This window comes from Geotrypetes seraphini, chromosome 14 (genome assembly GCF_902459505.1).
Source record: "Geotrypetes seraphini chromosome 14, aGeoSer1.1, whole genome shotgun sequence".
NCBI lineage: Eukaryota > Metazoa > Chordata > Amphibia > Gymnophiona > Dermophiidae > Geotrypetes > Geotrypetes seraphini.
Window position 1 is genome coordinate 33,698,691 of NC_047097.1, and position 13,032 is coordinate 33,711,722.

General features: G+C 43.9%; 1 protein-coding gene across 2 annotated transcripts in view; it reads left to right on the forward strand.

Moving 5' to 3' along the window:
• The first annotated feature begins 2,911 nt into the window (after nucleotides 1-2,911).
• Nucleotides 2,912-13,032, forward strand: part of VPS13C (vacuolar protein sorting 13 homolog C) — a 442,250-nt gene continuing 432,129 nt past the window's right edge. The window contains exon 1 of one of the 2 annotated variants that reach the window (XM_033920131.1): nucleotides 2,912-3,266. In XM_033920131.1, the coding sequence (XP_033776022.1) occupies nucleotides 3,167-3,266 (100 nt within the window). In that variant the 5' untranslated portion in view covers nucleotides 2,912-3,166. The remainder of the gene's footprint in view (nucleotides 3,267-13,032) is intronic. The other variant, XM_033920132.1, reaches the window with a different exon arrangement.

A 13,032-nucleotide genomic window follows, 5' to 3' on the forward strand; every position in this document is an offset into this window, starting at 1 on the left:
TGCCTTGTGTTTTTTTTTTTTTCAGATTGTTAAGACAACAGTAGGGGCCGGGACAAGTTCAGACATGTTTAAACACACTTCCGCATCTCTCCCCTTGGTTTTATCAGGGGGAGGGGTGTTGCAAGGGTCTTATCAGCTGTTACCATGACAATAGGGGAGCTGACCCATTAACCATTAGCTCAGAATTCCTACTGAAAAGGGTGTTAAAAGCAAATGCAACTTTTTTTTTTTTTCTCGTTTGTTTCTGCCCCTACTCTGTTTTAAAAAGCAGGAAAGATTTTGTGAATGCCTTTTGTTTTGTGCTCTGCTCTATCTGTGAGCTCTTAAACCCTGTCTTTTAACTAAAAACTGTTAAAATAAAGACGCTTCTTTTCTGGGTGGGTGTTTTGACCGAGTCTGTTTCCCTACTTCCGCCTACGTGTTCAGAAAAGCGCATTTCCGCCGCGTCATTTACCCTACTTCCGCCTACGTGTTCAGAAAAGCGCATTTCCGCCGCGTCATTTACCCAATTTCCGCCTATGTCATCAGAAAAGCGCATTTCCGGTAGGGGGCAGGCACTCCCATTTCCGGTGATGTCATCAGAAAGCGTATTTTCGGGGTTAAACACGCCCCCATTTCCGGTGATGTCATCAAAAGTGCATTTCCGGGGGCGGGGCTTGAGGGGGCGGGGTCATGGGTGGGGGCGTGGTTTGAGGGGTGGGGACAGGGGCGGGGGCGGGGCTTGAGGGGTGGGGCCATGGGCGTGGGGTGTGGCCATGGGCGGGGCTACCACCATTCATTCCTATGGGAGGGGTGGGGCTTAGGTGAAGGGTGGGGTGGGGCCATGGGCGGGGTGTGTGGCCATGGGCGGGGCTACCACCATTCATTCCTATGGGAGGGGCGGGGCCATGGGTGGAGACTAGGGCGTGGCCATGGGTGGGGGCGGGGCCATGGGCGGAGACTAAGGCGGGATAATGGGCGGGGCTTAACCCGGAAGTGAACGCTGATTGGTCGATCCTTATCTTATCTCACCTGTCAATCAGTTTGACATGAGGTGTACCCATTATACTACTGATGTCAGACGATAGGAGAGGGAAAGACAGGGAGGATATGGCTCACAGTGATGGAGGGGAAGTGGGGAGAGAGGGAGAACATGGTGCACAGGGATGTCCTCACATCCCTGTGGGGTGGGGAGGAGAAGGGGAAAGCAAGGGAGGAGATGGTGCATAGGGATGAGAGGTGTGAGGAAGGGAAGAAAATGGAAGAAATGTTTACAGATAGATGGGAATACAGGAGAAGAAAGAGGACAAAGATGGTACACATGGATGGGAAGGGAAGACATGGCAAAGTAGATAGATTTGAGGGGGAAGCAGAAACATGGAAGAAAGTTGAATGTTAAAAGTTAATATCAAAGATGGATACAGGGCAGAAAATGAAGACGAGAAAAACAGCAATTGGATAAGAAGGCATGGAAACAGTTAAGAGCACAGACAGAAGGAAGTGAAACCAGAGGCTGGGAAAAGATGAATAGAAAAATAAAAATCATCAGACAACAAAAGTAGGAAAAATGATTTTATTTTTAATTTAGTGACTGAAATGTGTCAGCTTTCAGAATTTACATCTGTTGTCTATATTTTGCACTGCTCAAGAAGAAATGTATTTCTTTCTATTTCTCTGGTGTTGTACTGAACGCAGAGCCTGGCTTCTTAAGGCTTTTGTTTATGTCTTCGTTTGTGGGAACTGCAATCTGCCTTAATTTGTGTTGATTTGGATTTATTTATTTCATGTAACAGTTTTAGTGGATATGTTTTAGAAATGTTAATTTCTTTGATGCTCTCAAGCTCTGCCAGTGACGGATCTGTGAAGTGTGCTGTGCCGGGAGTTGTATTAAGACCTGCACTAAAATAGGACTGTTTGTTATCAGGCCACTTCTGAGACTTTTCTATCTCAAATTTATTTTGTTTTATTTTTAATTTTTTATCTTCTTTCATTATTTCTATTTCTTTGATCTTGGATGTTGTTATTACATATTTTTAGTTTATCAGGTACTTTAGCTAGATTGTGGCCTTCGGGACAGATAGGGTAGTTTTTCTCAAGTACCTAATTTCATTTTAGTTTGATACTTTGTAAACCGCTTAGGTCAGTAAAATGCAGGAGTGGCATATCAAATCTTAAATAAACATAAACATATACAGTGGAACCTTGGTTTGAGAGCATAATTCATTCCAGAAGCATGCTCGTAAACCAAGTGCTCCTATATCAAAGCGAGTTTCCCCATAGAAAGTAAGGGAAACTCGCATGATTCCTTCCACATCCCAAAAAGAACCCCACCCCCCTGAGGCCACTGGCGTGCTTCCACCCCACCCCCAGGGCCACTGGCACGCTTCCACCCAACCCCCGAGAACTTGACACCAGACATGTCCTCGAAAAGTAGGACATGTCCAGAGAAATCTGGACGTTTGGTAACCCTAGAAATGAATGTCCAGAAGCATTTTTGGCATCATGGCCCCAAGTAGGAAGACATTTGTCGGCTCTCCTTCAGCCTTTTTAGACCCCAAACCGCCCTGCTTAAAAATTAGCAAAGACGACTGAGGATAGGGTTACCAGACATCTGGATTTCCCCTTTTGAGGACATGTCCGGGGGTCCGGATGGCTTTTCTAAACCCGGCGGGTCTAGGGGGTCCGGATTTTCTGATTGGAAAATCTGGCAACCCTATGTGGAATGCAAACAGGCCAATTACCGTGGGCATTTTGAAGGGCTCCCCAAGCCAGTCTCAAGCTGAAAAAAAAAGAAACAGCTGCTGGTGGAGATTGGGGCTCCCTCCTAAATGTATACCCTGCGCCCCAAGATATTTAACATCCGACTTGGGCGGCATCTCCTGAGGCCACCTCAAACTAGATCTGCACATCACCTCCCAGCCTCTACTGCGCATTGCTAGGGGCGCGCGCTTGCTCTTGTAATCAGATCGGCGCGCGCCGTCCTCTGCACGCGCCTTTCCGTCCAATCGCCGGATCGGGCCAGTGCGGCTGCTCTGCGCCCGCCCTCCTGTCATATGACGGTATTGGGCCGCGGCAACGTTAGTTCGGTGGTTTTTTAGCTCGGGTTGCAGGCAGCCGTCGCTTTCTAGAGGGGTCACCGCTATGCGCCGCAGCTTCTGAGAGAGGGGCGCGCTGGCCAGCTGTCAACATGGTGCTGGAGTCTGTGGTGGCAGATCTCCTTAACAGATTCCTGGGCGATTATGTAGAGAACCTAGACAGGTCCCAGCTCAAACTCGGCATTTGGGGGGGTAAGAGAGTGTTTCTTTTGTAACTGAATTGTCTGCCTATCTCCTTTTTCTGGAGCTATTTGGTAACCGTAATAGTATGCGGGCTGCTGCCGAGGAAGGGTTTGCACCTTTTTTTTTTTTTTTTTTGCTTTTAATTGTTTTCTTTCCTGTTATATATTTGGGTTTCTTTTTCGGTGGAATGGGGTGCCTCTTTTGACTCTCTTTAGCGGGTGTTTGAGGCTGCGAGCTAAGGACTTTTCTTGGTATCTTGTCTGACCCCCTCATGGGACCTGAAAATGCAATGCTTATTAAAACAGTTATTTTTCCGGGTGCTGGTTTCTAGTAACCCTGGTGTAATTTTATTTTAGAACCTAAGCAAAGTGTGCCCCCAGGCCCTCATTCTGCCAGTAATAAAACCAGAAATGCCTCGTTTAATTTTTGCGCCTCTAAGTGATTATTGTCTGGCTTAGATACTCATTTCCCAGCTGTTTTATGGTATTTAATAGGTTATTGAAAAAGGATGCACAGTCATTAGTTTAGTTATAGTTTCAGAACCTAGAGTAGTTGTTTGGTGAATTAAGTATCTGTGCTTAAGGCTTATGAATAGAAACCTTATAAGATGCAAAAGGTTAAGTTTATATAACACTTTTTCCTGACGATGTTTAACTTCATATGTAGTGTTTTCTTTTATGTAATATTTTTTATACATGGAATAAATATTGATAATACTTAGGAGACATCAATTTTTCCACACATACTGCGTTGTAATTATCTTACTTGGTTATTCCAAGATTTGTTTTTATTATATTATTTCAAGAAATTAGGTAGCAGTCCGTAAGTAAAACAAACAAACACCCCAAAAAAACAAAACTACAATATGCAAATAAGCTGAATGACAAAGTAGTTAAGAATAAAAAAAGCCTCTAAACAGCGCAGATGTGGCCTAATTAATATAAAATAAATGCAAAAAGCATTAAAGGGTGAGGGAAATCAACAAAGTATTGTCTTTAAAATTTCTTTTAATATGTGTTTGATCATACTTTAAGCATTCTGCATTCACAGAGACTGAATGGGCCTATTTAGTTGCTTAATGTACTGTATATGATACTTGCTGCTGGTGAAGGCAAGATGTTTTTCTTATTTAATGCTGTGTTGAAAGGGAGGGTAAAGAGTGATAAGGGTAACCTGCTGCTACTACTACTTCCTTTTTGCCTGCTGTTATCTAACGTCTTGTTTAACTGTTTAAACAACTTGCCTTGAGTTTAGCTTCCCATCTGTTTATCCTGAGTGACCTAGTGGTTAGAGCAGGCGTATATGATTAAAACATGGTTACAGGAGAGATCACGTGATGCCATGCAGTGGGATAGACGCTAATCTTTGTCTCTCCTGCCGCCCTTCTCAGTTTCCCCCTTTTTTGTTACTTTAGAGCAGTGGTTCCCAAACCTGTCCTGGGGGACCCCCAGCCAGTCAGGTTTTCAAAATATCCCTAATGAATATGCATGAGAGAGATTTGCATACCTGTCACTTCCATTATATGCAAATCTCTCTCATGCATATTCATTAGGGATATCTTGAAAACCTGACTGGGGGTCCCTAGGACAGGTTTGGGAATCACTGCTTTAGAGTTTAACGATTGGGACTCACAGTGATTTTTAACCTCTCTGAGTGCAGTGGGTGAGTTTCAGGACTTTGCATTGTGGGCATGTCGCTGAAATCGACTCATAAAGACAGGGACTGAGGCAAGCCGGGAGACTCTAAAATAGCACCGCCGCCGAGTCCGGGGGACTCCATGGGGGGGGGGGGGGGCAGCTTGGATCGCAGAGATTACCTCTGGGGTCACTGCAGCGATGGAACTCATTCTGGAGAAAAGACTCCTGCCCCTCGATCACAAGCTGGAACTTGTTCAGGTTTTGCTGGATAGTATGGGTCAGGAGGTAGCAGCATTCTGGCAGCGGGTGAGTGATTTGGATGATTGGCTGCAACACGTGGAGGACGCTTAGACCCGGCACCAGCAAACTGTCTCTGCACTCAAGGACCGCTTTGAGATTCTTGAAAATAGATCTCGGCGGTAAATCTCCTTTCATTGGCCTCCCGGAGGATATCCCAGAGCGGGACCTGAAGGGCGTGTTGGAAACTTGGCTGGCCACCTCGATCGCCTTCCCTGCTGATTTGGGCACTCTCCATATTGAGCAGGTGCATCAACTGGGTCTCCGCTCTACTCATCAGGCCCAGCCGTGGGTGATCATTGCAAAAGTTTTGAATTATGCCCATAAACAGACTCTACTTCAAGCAGCTCGTGGAGAGTGCCCTCTTACCTACAACAACAGTAAGTGCTCTGTTTTCAGGACCATTCGACTGAAGGTGGCCCAGCAACAGCTAGCGTTTGCACCGGTGTATTCTACCTTGGCTGCCCGACATATACGCTTCGCGCTTCTCTACCCTGCGTGGCTTTGGGTCCACTATAATGGCACCACTAAGTTATATTCTACTGTAGTGGAGGCGCAGGCCATGGTGGAATGTGGAGACGCCTTCTACAAGTGGTGCTAGTGTGATTTCATCTACTGCTGGTCCTGCCTGACGGGTTCTTGTCATCGGAGTTGCTCTTATACCCGAGTACTGAAGTTCTGTTTGGCCCTAGGTCCCAGGCTTTGGATCTAGGATTGTTCTCTGGCACAGCCTTGGATCATTCTGCTCTGTTCTGGGCTTTGGAATTTCTCCCAAGCTGTCTGGATCTGTTTTGTTATAATGAGCTGGGCCCGTTGCATCTGTGGTGGGTAGGTGCCTGATCACCTACTGGCTCTGTTTAGAATCAGGACTGGTTGGAGTTTGACGGCGCCTTTTCTTTCATTTGCCTATGCCTCCACAGTGTTCCTGTTTTGTGGGGTTCCTTCTCTGCTCCACCCTGCTTGCTGGAGTGGCCCCGAGACTTTTTTGCTGCTCCTGAACTAAAGGGGTCTTTTTGGTGATATGCGGCTATGGATGGACCATTGGGGTTTGTGTTGCTTGGATTGGTGGCTGGGACTATTGTGGATGTTTGGGATAGTATGGTGGGCTGTTAGTGTGCTGTGCTTGAGTGGGTGAGGGGTGGTGGTTTTGAAGTGGGGGTCTTTTGTTGCATTTTCTGTGATAGTTATCCTGTGGGTCTATCAGTTCGGGACTTTTGTGGATTGTGATTGGGGTAAGGGGGTTCGGGGCTTGGGTTCCCTTGGTTGCTTGTATTCTTCACATACGACTCTGTGGCACTGTGCTCTTTGCTCGGTTTGCTGTGAGGGTTTCTGTTCGTGTGTGTTTTGTACCCTGGGGTTTTAGCCTGGTTCCTTCTGTCTTTTCTTGGGTGTTCTGTAGAGGGGGGCGTTTGTAGTGATCGGTTCCCTTTTGGGGATGGATGGGTTGGGGGTATGTGGGGATGACATGGTCTGGGGGGAGGGGGATGGTTGGTCAGGTTCGGGTGGATGGGAGGGTTTGGAGGGGGGGTTGGGAGGAGATGGTTTGGGGAGGGCTGGAGGGAAGAGTTGGTTTTCTAGGTTCGCTGGGACTGCTGGCACTGGCTTCCGCATGATTATAGCGCCAGGAGGGGGGCATGCTGGGACGCCTCCTCCTTGGCTTTTGGATCTCATGATTCTTTGTTGGTTGTTCTTTTTGCTTCATTTTTATGCCCCTTAAGTTATTATCTTGGAATGTGGGGGGCATTCATTCCCCAATAAAGAGACAGAAGGTGCTTTCGGCAGCTTCGGAGGAACCAAGCGGACATAGCCTTTCTGCAGGAAACACATTTGACTGCTGAGGAACATGCCAAATTGCATACATGGTAGGTGGGTGGGTGCTGAGATCACTGCCTACATGACAGAGACTGTTGCTGCTGATTCATCGGGACTTGGGCACTCAGCTCGGCGCTGGACTTGAACCGGAAATTAGGTAGGCCTCGGAATAGGAACTCTGGGCCCATCCCTGTGGGAGTCCTGTCAGCCTTGGAGAGGTCCCTATGGGAGTCCCGTGGGCCTGGGAGGGGTCCACTTGGGAGTCCCATGGGCCTGGGAAGGGTCTCCGTGGGAGTCCCGTCGACCCAGGGGGATCCCCGTGGGATTCCTGCAAACCCTGTTCCCGTACAGACCTCTAGTATAGTCCCCTAATAGCTCCATACATTGCATCAACTTTTCCTGCAATTCTTCTATTTGACCTTCAAACCAGGACATCACAGCTTCCTTGACGTCTTCATTACTTGAAGACTGCTGTCCATGGAGAGATTTCTTCAAAACTTGTAACAGGAAATAATCTGAGGGAGCCTAGTCAGGACTGTAGGCTGGATGGTACAGCTGCTGAAACCCAGATTCTCAGATGGCAGCCTGTGATTGTCGTGATATGTGCACTAGTGCATTGTCGTGAAGAAACAACACGCCTGCTATGAGTTTACCTCATCTTTTCTTCTTGATTGACTCCCACAAAGTGATTATTGTGTTGGCATAACTCTTCCCAGTTATGGTTGTTTTGTGTGTCATGAACTCCAGAATCAAAAGTCCTTCATCATCCCAGAAGACAGTTGCCATGACTTTGCTTGTAGAGTTTTCTGTCTTGAACTTTTTTTGGGGTGGGAGATGGCGTGCTTCCACTGCATTTTGGACTCAGGATCTTTGTGATCGACCCAAGTCTCATTTCCAGTCACCAAACAATGAAAAAAATTCACTTGGTCTTCTTGATCTTCACGGAGCATCTCCAAGTTCTCTTGACAGCACTTGGAGCTTCGTGGCCTTCTGACATGGCATCAGCATTCTTGGAACCCATATTGCACTAACCTTAGACATGCCCAACTTTTCATGAATTATTTTCTAAACTGTACCTGCTGAGATGCCCATTTCTTCAGCTATTCTGCAAACCTTAATTCATCTGTCTGATAAAATGAAATCCTAAACATTCTTGCACATATCCGTGGAAGTTGCTTCCTCAGACCGTCCAGTGTGAGGTTTTTATATGTTTTATAAGATATTTTTTACCTTGGTTAGCATTTGATTTTTTTGACTCGCTTTAAAAGTTTCTATAGCTGTTAGGAACCTATGCTGTTATTTCTCACAGGGATATGCTTTTGAGTGCTGTTATCTAATGCTGTTACTTTGTTTTAGAGATTTTATTGGTGTTTTAGATTCATTCCTTTCCAGCTTTCACCTGTTGGTGATTCATTTTTCCATGGCTGGTTTGGCCTTGTAATTTTTTCAATAGCTGGTTTCATGTTTGCTCCCTATAATATGTATTCTTAACTTTGTTAGTATTGCAATCTTCTGTATTAATGTGCATTTTTTTACCCATAGGTTTTCTTAGTCCCTACAAGAACATAAGAATTGCCGCTGCTGCGTCAGACCAGTGGTCCATTGTGTCCAGCAGTCTGCTCATGTGGCAGTCGTTAGGTCAAAGACCAGTGCCCTAACTGAGACGAGCCTTACCTGCGTACATTCTGGTGCAGCAGGAACTTGTCTAACTTTGTCTTGAATCCCTGGAGGGTGTTTTCCCCTATAACAGCCTCTGGAAGAGCGTTCCAGTTTTCTACTACTCTCTGGGTGAAGAAGAACATACTTATGTTTGTACGGAATCTATCCCCTTTTAACTTCAGAGAGTGCCCTCTCGTTCTCCCTACCTTGGAGAGGCTGAACAACCTGTCTTTTTCTACTAAGTCTATTCCCTTCAGTATCTTGAATGTTTGATCATGTCCCCTCTCAGTCTCCTCTTTTCAAGGGAGAAGAGGCCCGGTTTCTCTAATCTCTTACTGTACAGCAACTCCTCCAGCCTCTTAACCATTTTAGTCACTCTTCTCTGGACCCTTTTGAGTAGTACCGTGTCCTTCTTCATGTATGGTGACCAGTGCTGGACGCAGTATTCCAGGTGAGGGCGTACCATGGTTATGTATAAGATTTGTTTTAACATAAGAACAGCCTTACTTGGTCAGACCAAAGGTCCATCAAGCCCAGTAGCCCGTTCTCACGGTGGCCAATCCAGATCACTAGTACCTGGACAAAACCCAAGGAGTAGCAACATTTCCATGCTACCGATCCAGGGCAAGCAGCGACTTCCCCCATGTCTTTCTCAATAACAGACTATTGACTTTTCCTCCAGGAAATTGTCCAAACCCTTCTTAAAACCAGCTACACTATCCGCTCTTACCACAACCTCTGGCAACACGTTCCAGAGCTTAACTATTATCTGAGTGAAAAAATATTTCCTCCTATTAGTCTTAAAAGTATTTCCCTGCAACTTTGAGTGTCCCCATGCCATTTCTTTTCCATGCCATTTCTTTTCCATGTCATTTCTTTTCCAAGCTGAAGAGCCCTAACCTTTATAATCTTTCTTCATATGAGAGGAGTTTCATCCCCTTTATCATCTTGGTCACTCTTCTTTGAACCTTTTCTAGTGCCACTGTATTTTTTTTGAGATAAGGAGATCAGAATTGAATGCAATACTCCAGGTGAGGTCACACCATGAAGTGATACAGAGTCATTATAACATTCTTAGTCTCGTTAACCATTCCTTTTTTAATAATTCCTAGCATCTGGTTTGCTTTTTTTGGCTGCCGCCGCACATTGGGCAGAATGTTTCATCATATTGTTTACAATGGCACCCAGATCCTTTTCTTAGGCGCTAACCCCCAAGGTGGACCCTAGCATCTGGTAACTGTGATTTGGATTATTCTTCCCAATGTGCATCACTTTGCACTTGTCCACATTGAATTTCATCTGCCACTTGGATGCCTAGGCTTCCAATTCTCTAAGGTCTGCTTGCAATTTTTCACAATCAACAAATGTTTTAACAACTTTGAACAGTTTAGTGTCATCTGCAAATGTAATCACCTCACTCGTCATTCCAATTTTCAGATCATTTATAAATAAGTTAAATAGTACCGGTCCCAGTTCAGATCTTCAGCACTCCACTGTTTACTCTTCTCCATTGAGAAATTGACCATTTAACCCTTTCCAATAACCAATTCCTAATCTACAACTTAACTTCCACCTATCCCATGACTCTTTAATTTTCTCAGGAGCCTCTCATGAGAAACTTTGTCAAAAGCTTTCTGAAAATCTAGATACACTACATCAACCGGCTCACCTTTATCCACATGTTTCTTCACACCTTCAAAGAAATCAAGCAAATTGGTGAGGCAAGATCTCCCTCATTAAATCTTGTTTGTCTAAGTGTTCCATAAGTTTATTTTTTATAATTGTTTCCACCATTTTGCCCGGCACTGGTTCCCGGATCTCCCCTGGAACCATTTTTAAAAATCAGCATAACATTGGCTACCCTCCAATCCTCAGGTACTATGGATGATTTTAGCGACAGGTTACAGATCACTAATAGCAGGTCAGCAATTTCATGTTTGAGTTCTTTTAGTACCCTGGGATGTATATCATCTGGTCCAGATGATTTTATCACTTTTTAACTTGTCAATTTGGCTTAGTTCATCTTCCAGATTCACCGAGATTTCTTTCAGTTCCTTCACATCATCACCCTTGAAAACCATTTCCGGTTCAGATCGATCTCTTACATCTTCTTCTATAAAGACCGAAGTAAAGAATTCATTCAGTCTCTCTGCTATGCCTTATCCTCTATCGCCACTTTTGTTCCTTGATCATTTAACGGGGATGATCAAGGAGCATCACTCAAAACAGGGATTTGTGAATTTCAAACACCTAGACACCCCAAATTGACAGATGCCTTATGGGGTATGAATATCATCACTAATTCACAGGAAACCCATGTCAGGCTCATTAATTAATAAATGCTGGCTAAATCCCAATGGTTTGACTGTAAATAAAAGCATTTTTAGTCTCTCCTAACAATTGGATCGATGTAGAAGGAGGATTTAAACCTTTATGAATGCAGCAAGCCATCATTTTTTCCAACTCAAGGAAAAAATGGATTTGTAACCAGTTCTGAACCACTGTTAAACACAATTCAAGGGAGTAAAATCAAGTTGTGTTCTAAAAATTTTAAACACTAACTAGTCATTGGCATACGTGAAAGCACTTATTTTAAAATGTCTGAGCCAAATTGATCAAAGAGCAAACATAGATTGGTGATAAGGGGGGCCCTTGAGGTACCCCATAAATTAAATGACAAACTGACAATATTGTACTTTTATGCCTCACACAAAAAGTCTGTCCAGGATAACACTGTTCCTAATTTCTACAATTCATTACTAAGTAGTGATGAGTGCAGCATGTCAAATGCAGACATTATATCCGATAATACTAATAAAGCCACTCCACCTTGATCGAAACAACCTCTTCACTCACAAGTTCCAGTAGTCTTGGTACTACAGTCCCACCCATAAGCAGACTTCCTAAGAAGCAAGACAGCATTTTCTATCACAAAATCTCTTGGTTGTTTAGCCACAATCTTTTCTGCAACCTTAGTAACCAAAGGTAGGCATCCACTATTCAGGCAAACTGGGAAAATCCCTTCTCTTCAAAATCACAGGTCTTTGGAACGACCTCACCACCCCGCTGTGGAACCTGAGCTCCCTTCAGTTATTCCGCAAACAACTGAAAACCTGGCTTTTCAGCAAATTGTAGCTCTATCCTTCCCCCCCTTTCTCTCCCCCCTTCTACACATAAATTCATGTAATCCTTTTTTCTTCTTCTCTATCCACTATTTTAAGTTCTTGTAAACCGTGTCGAGCTCCATTCTCATGGAGATGATGCGGTATATAAACTTAAGATTTAGATTTAGATTAGAAATAGGTCTATAGTGTTCTGGTTTCAGGGGCTCAACATTCTGTTTTATTTTTTTCAGTACAGGATTAACTACTGCACACTTCCATATATTGGGAACCCTTCCTTCCAATAAACTCTGATCATGGCTCTCAATAGCGGGGTTAATCCATGTTTTTGGCGGTAGAATCCACTGTAAAGGCATGATATCTGTAGTGGATTTAACACTCTGAACAATCCAGCAGGCTGTAGTTCTCAGGAGTTGAGGATCATATAGGGCTCCTGAAACCACTTTGTCACTTCATCTAAACAGCATTAAAAATACATATAATATGGAGAGGATAATTTTCAGTCCCTGTGGAGTTAGGGGCAGGCAGTTTGTACCTGTGTGCCTGCAATCAAATTTTCAAATACCTTAGTGGTTCCTGAAACTGTGCACTTGTCTCTGCCTCTTTGGCATGTTGCCTCTTTTCCAATACATGTGTGCACATCTGGGTTTTGGGGAGCCTTTGAAAATTGTTTCTTTTTTAAATGAAAGTTTCGTACCTATTTGTGTTTGTTCTTTTTTTTAAAAAAAAACCCAACAACTTTATTTTAGCCTCTTCTATCAAATTGTGCTAGCAGTTTTTAGCACAGAGAGCTGTAGGAACTCTCTGAGCAGCACGGGCCATTCAGCGCGGCTCACTGCGCTGCAAACTGCTAGTGCAGTTTGATAGAAGAGACCCTTAATTTTTGTTACATACAATAATAACAGAATACAAGAAAATCAAAGAGCCAAGTAAACTAATATAGGAAAAAATAAAATAGAAAATAAATCTTTTTCTTTTTCAAAGATAAAGTCCACATTATTGGAGTCTGGTACATTTAACAAAAGAAATTATATTAACTTAAACATTTTCCATCGGAACAGGCTTAAATTGGTCATTTATTTTTTTTTCCAATTATCACAATTTATCCTCAAACTAGAAACTTTAAATAAAGCATTCGAGAAACTTTCAAAACAGGTTCATCTTTGCGAAAATCTTCTAACTGAATGGGATCCATGAACACATTTGTGTTTTTCTTAAAGTGTTTATGCTACGTTGTTTACTTGAAAT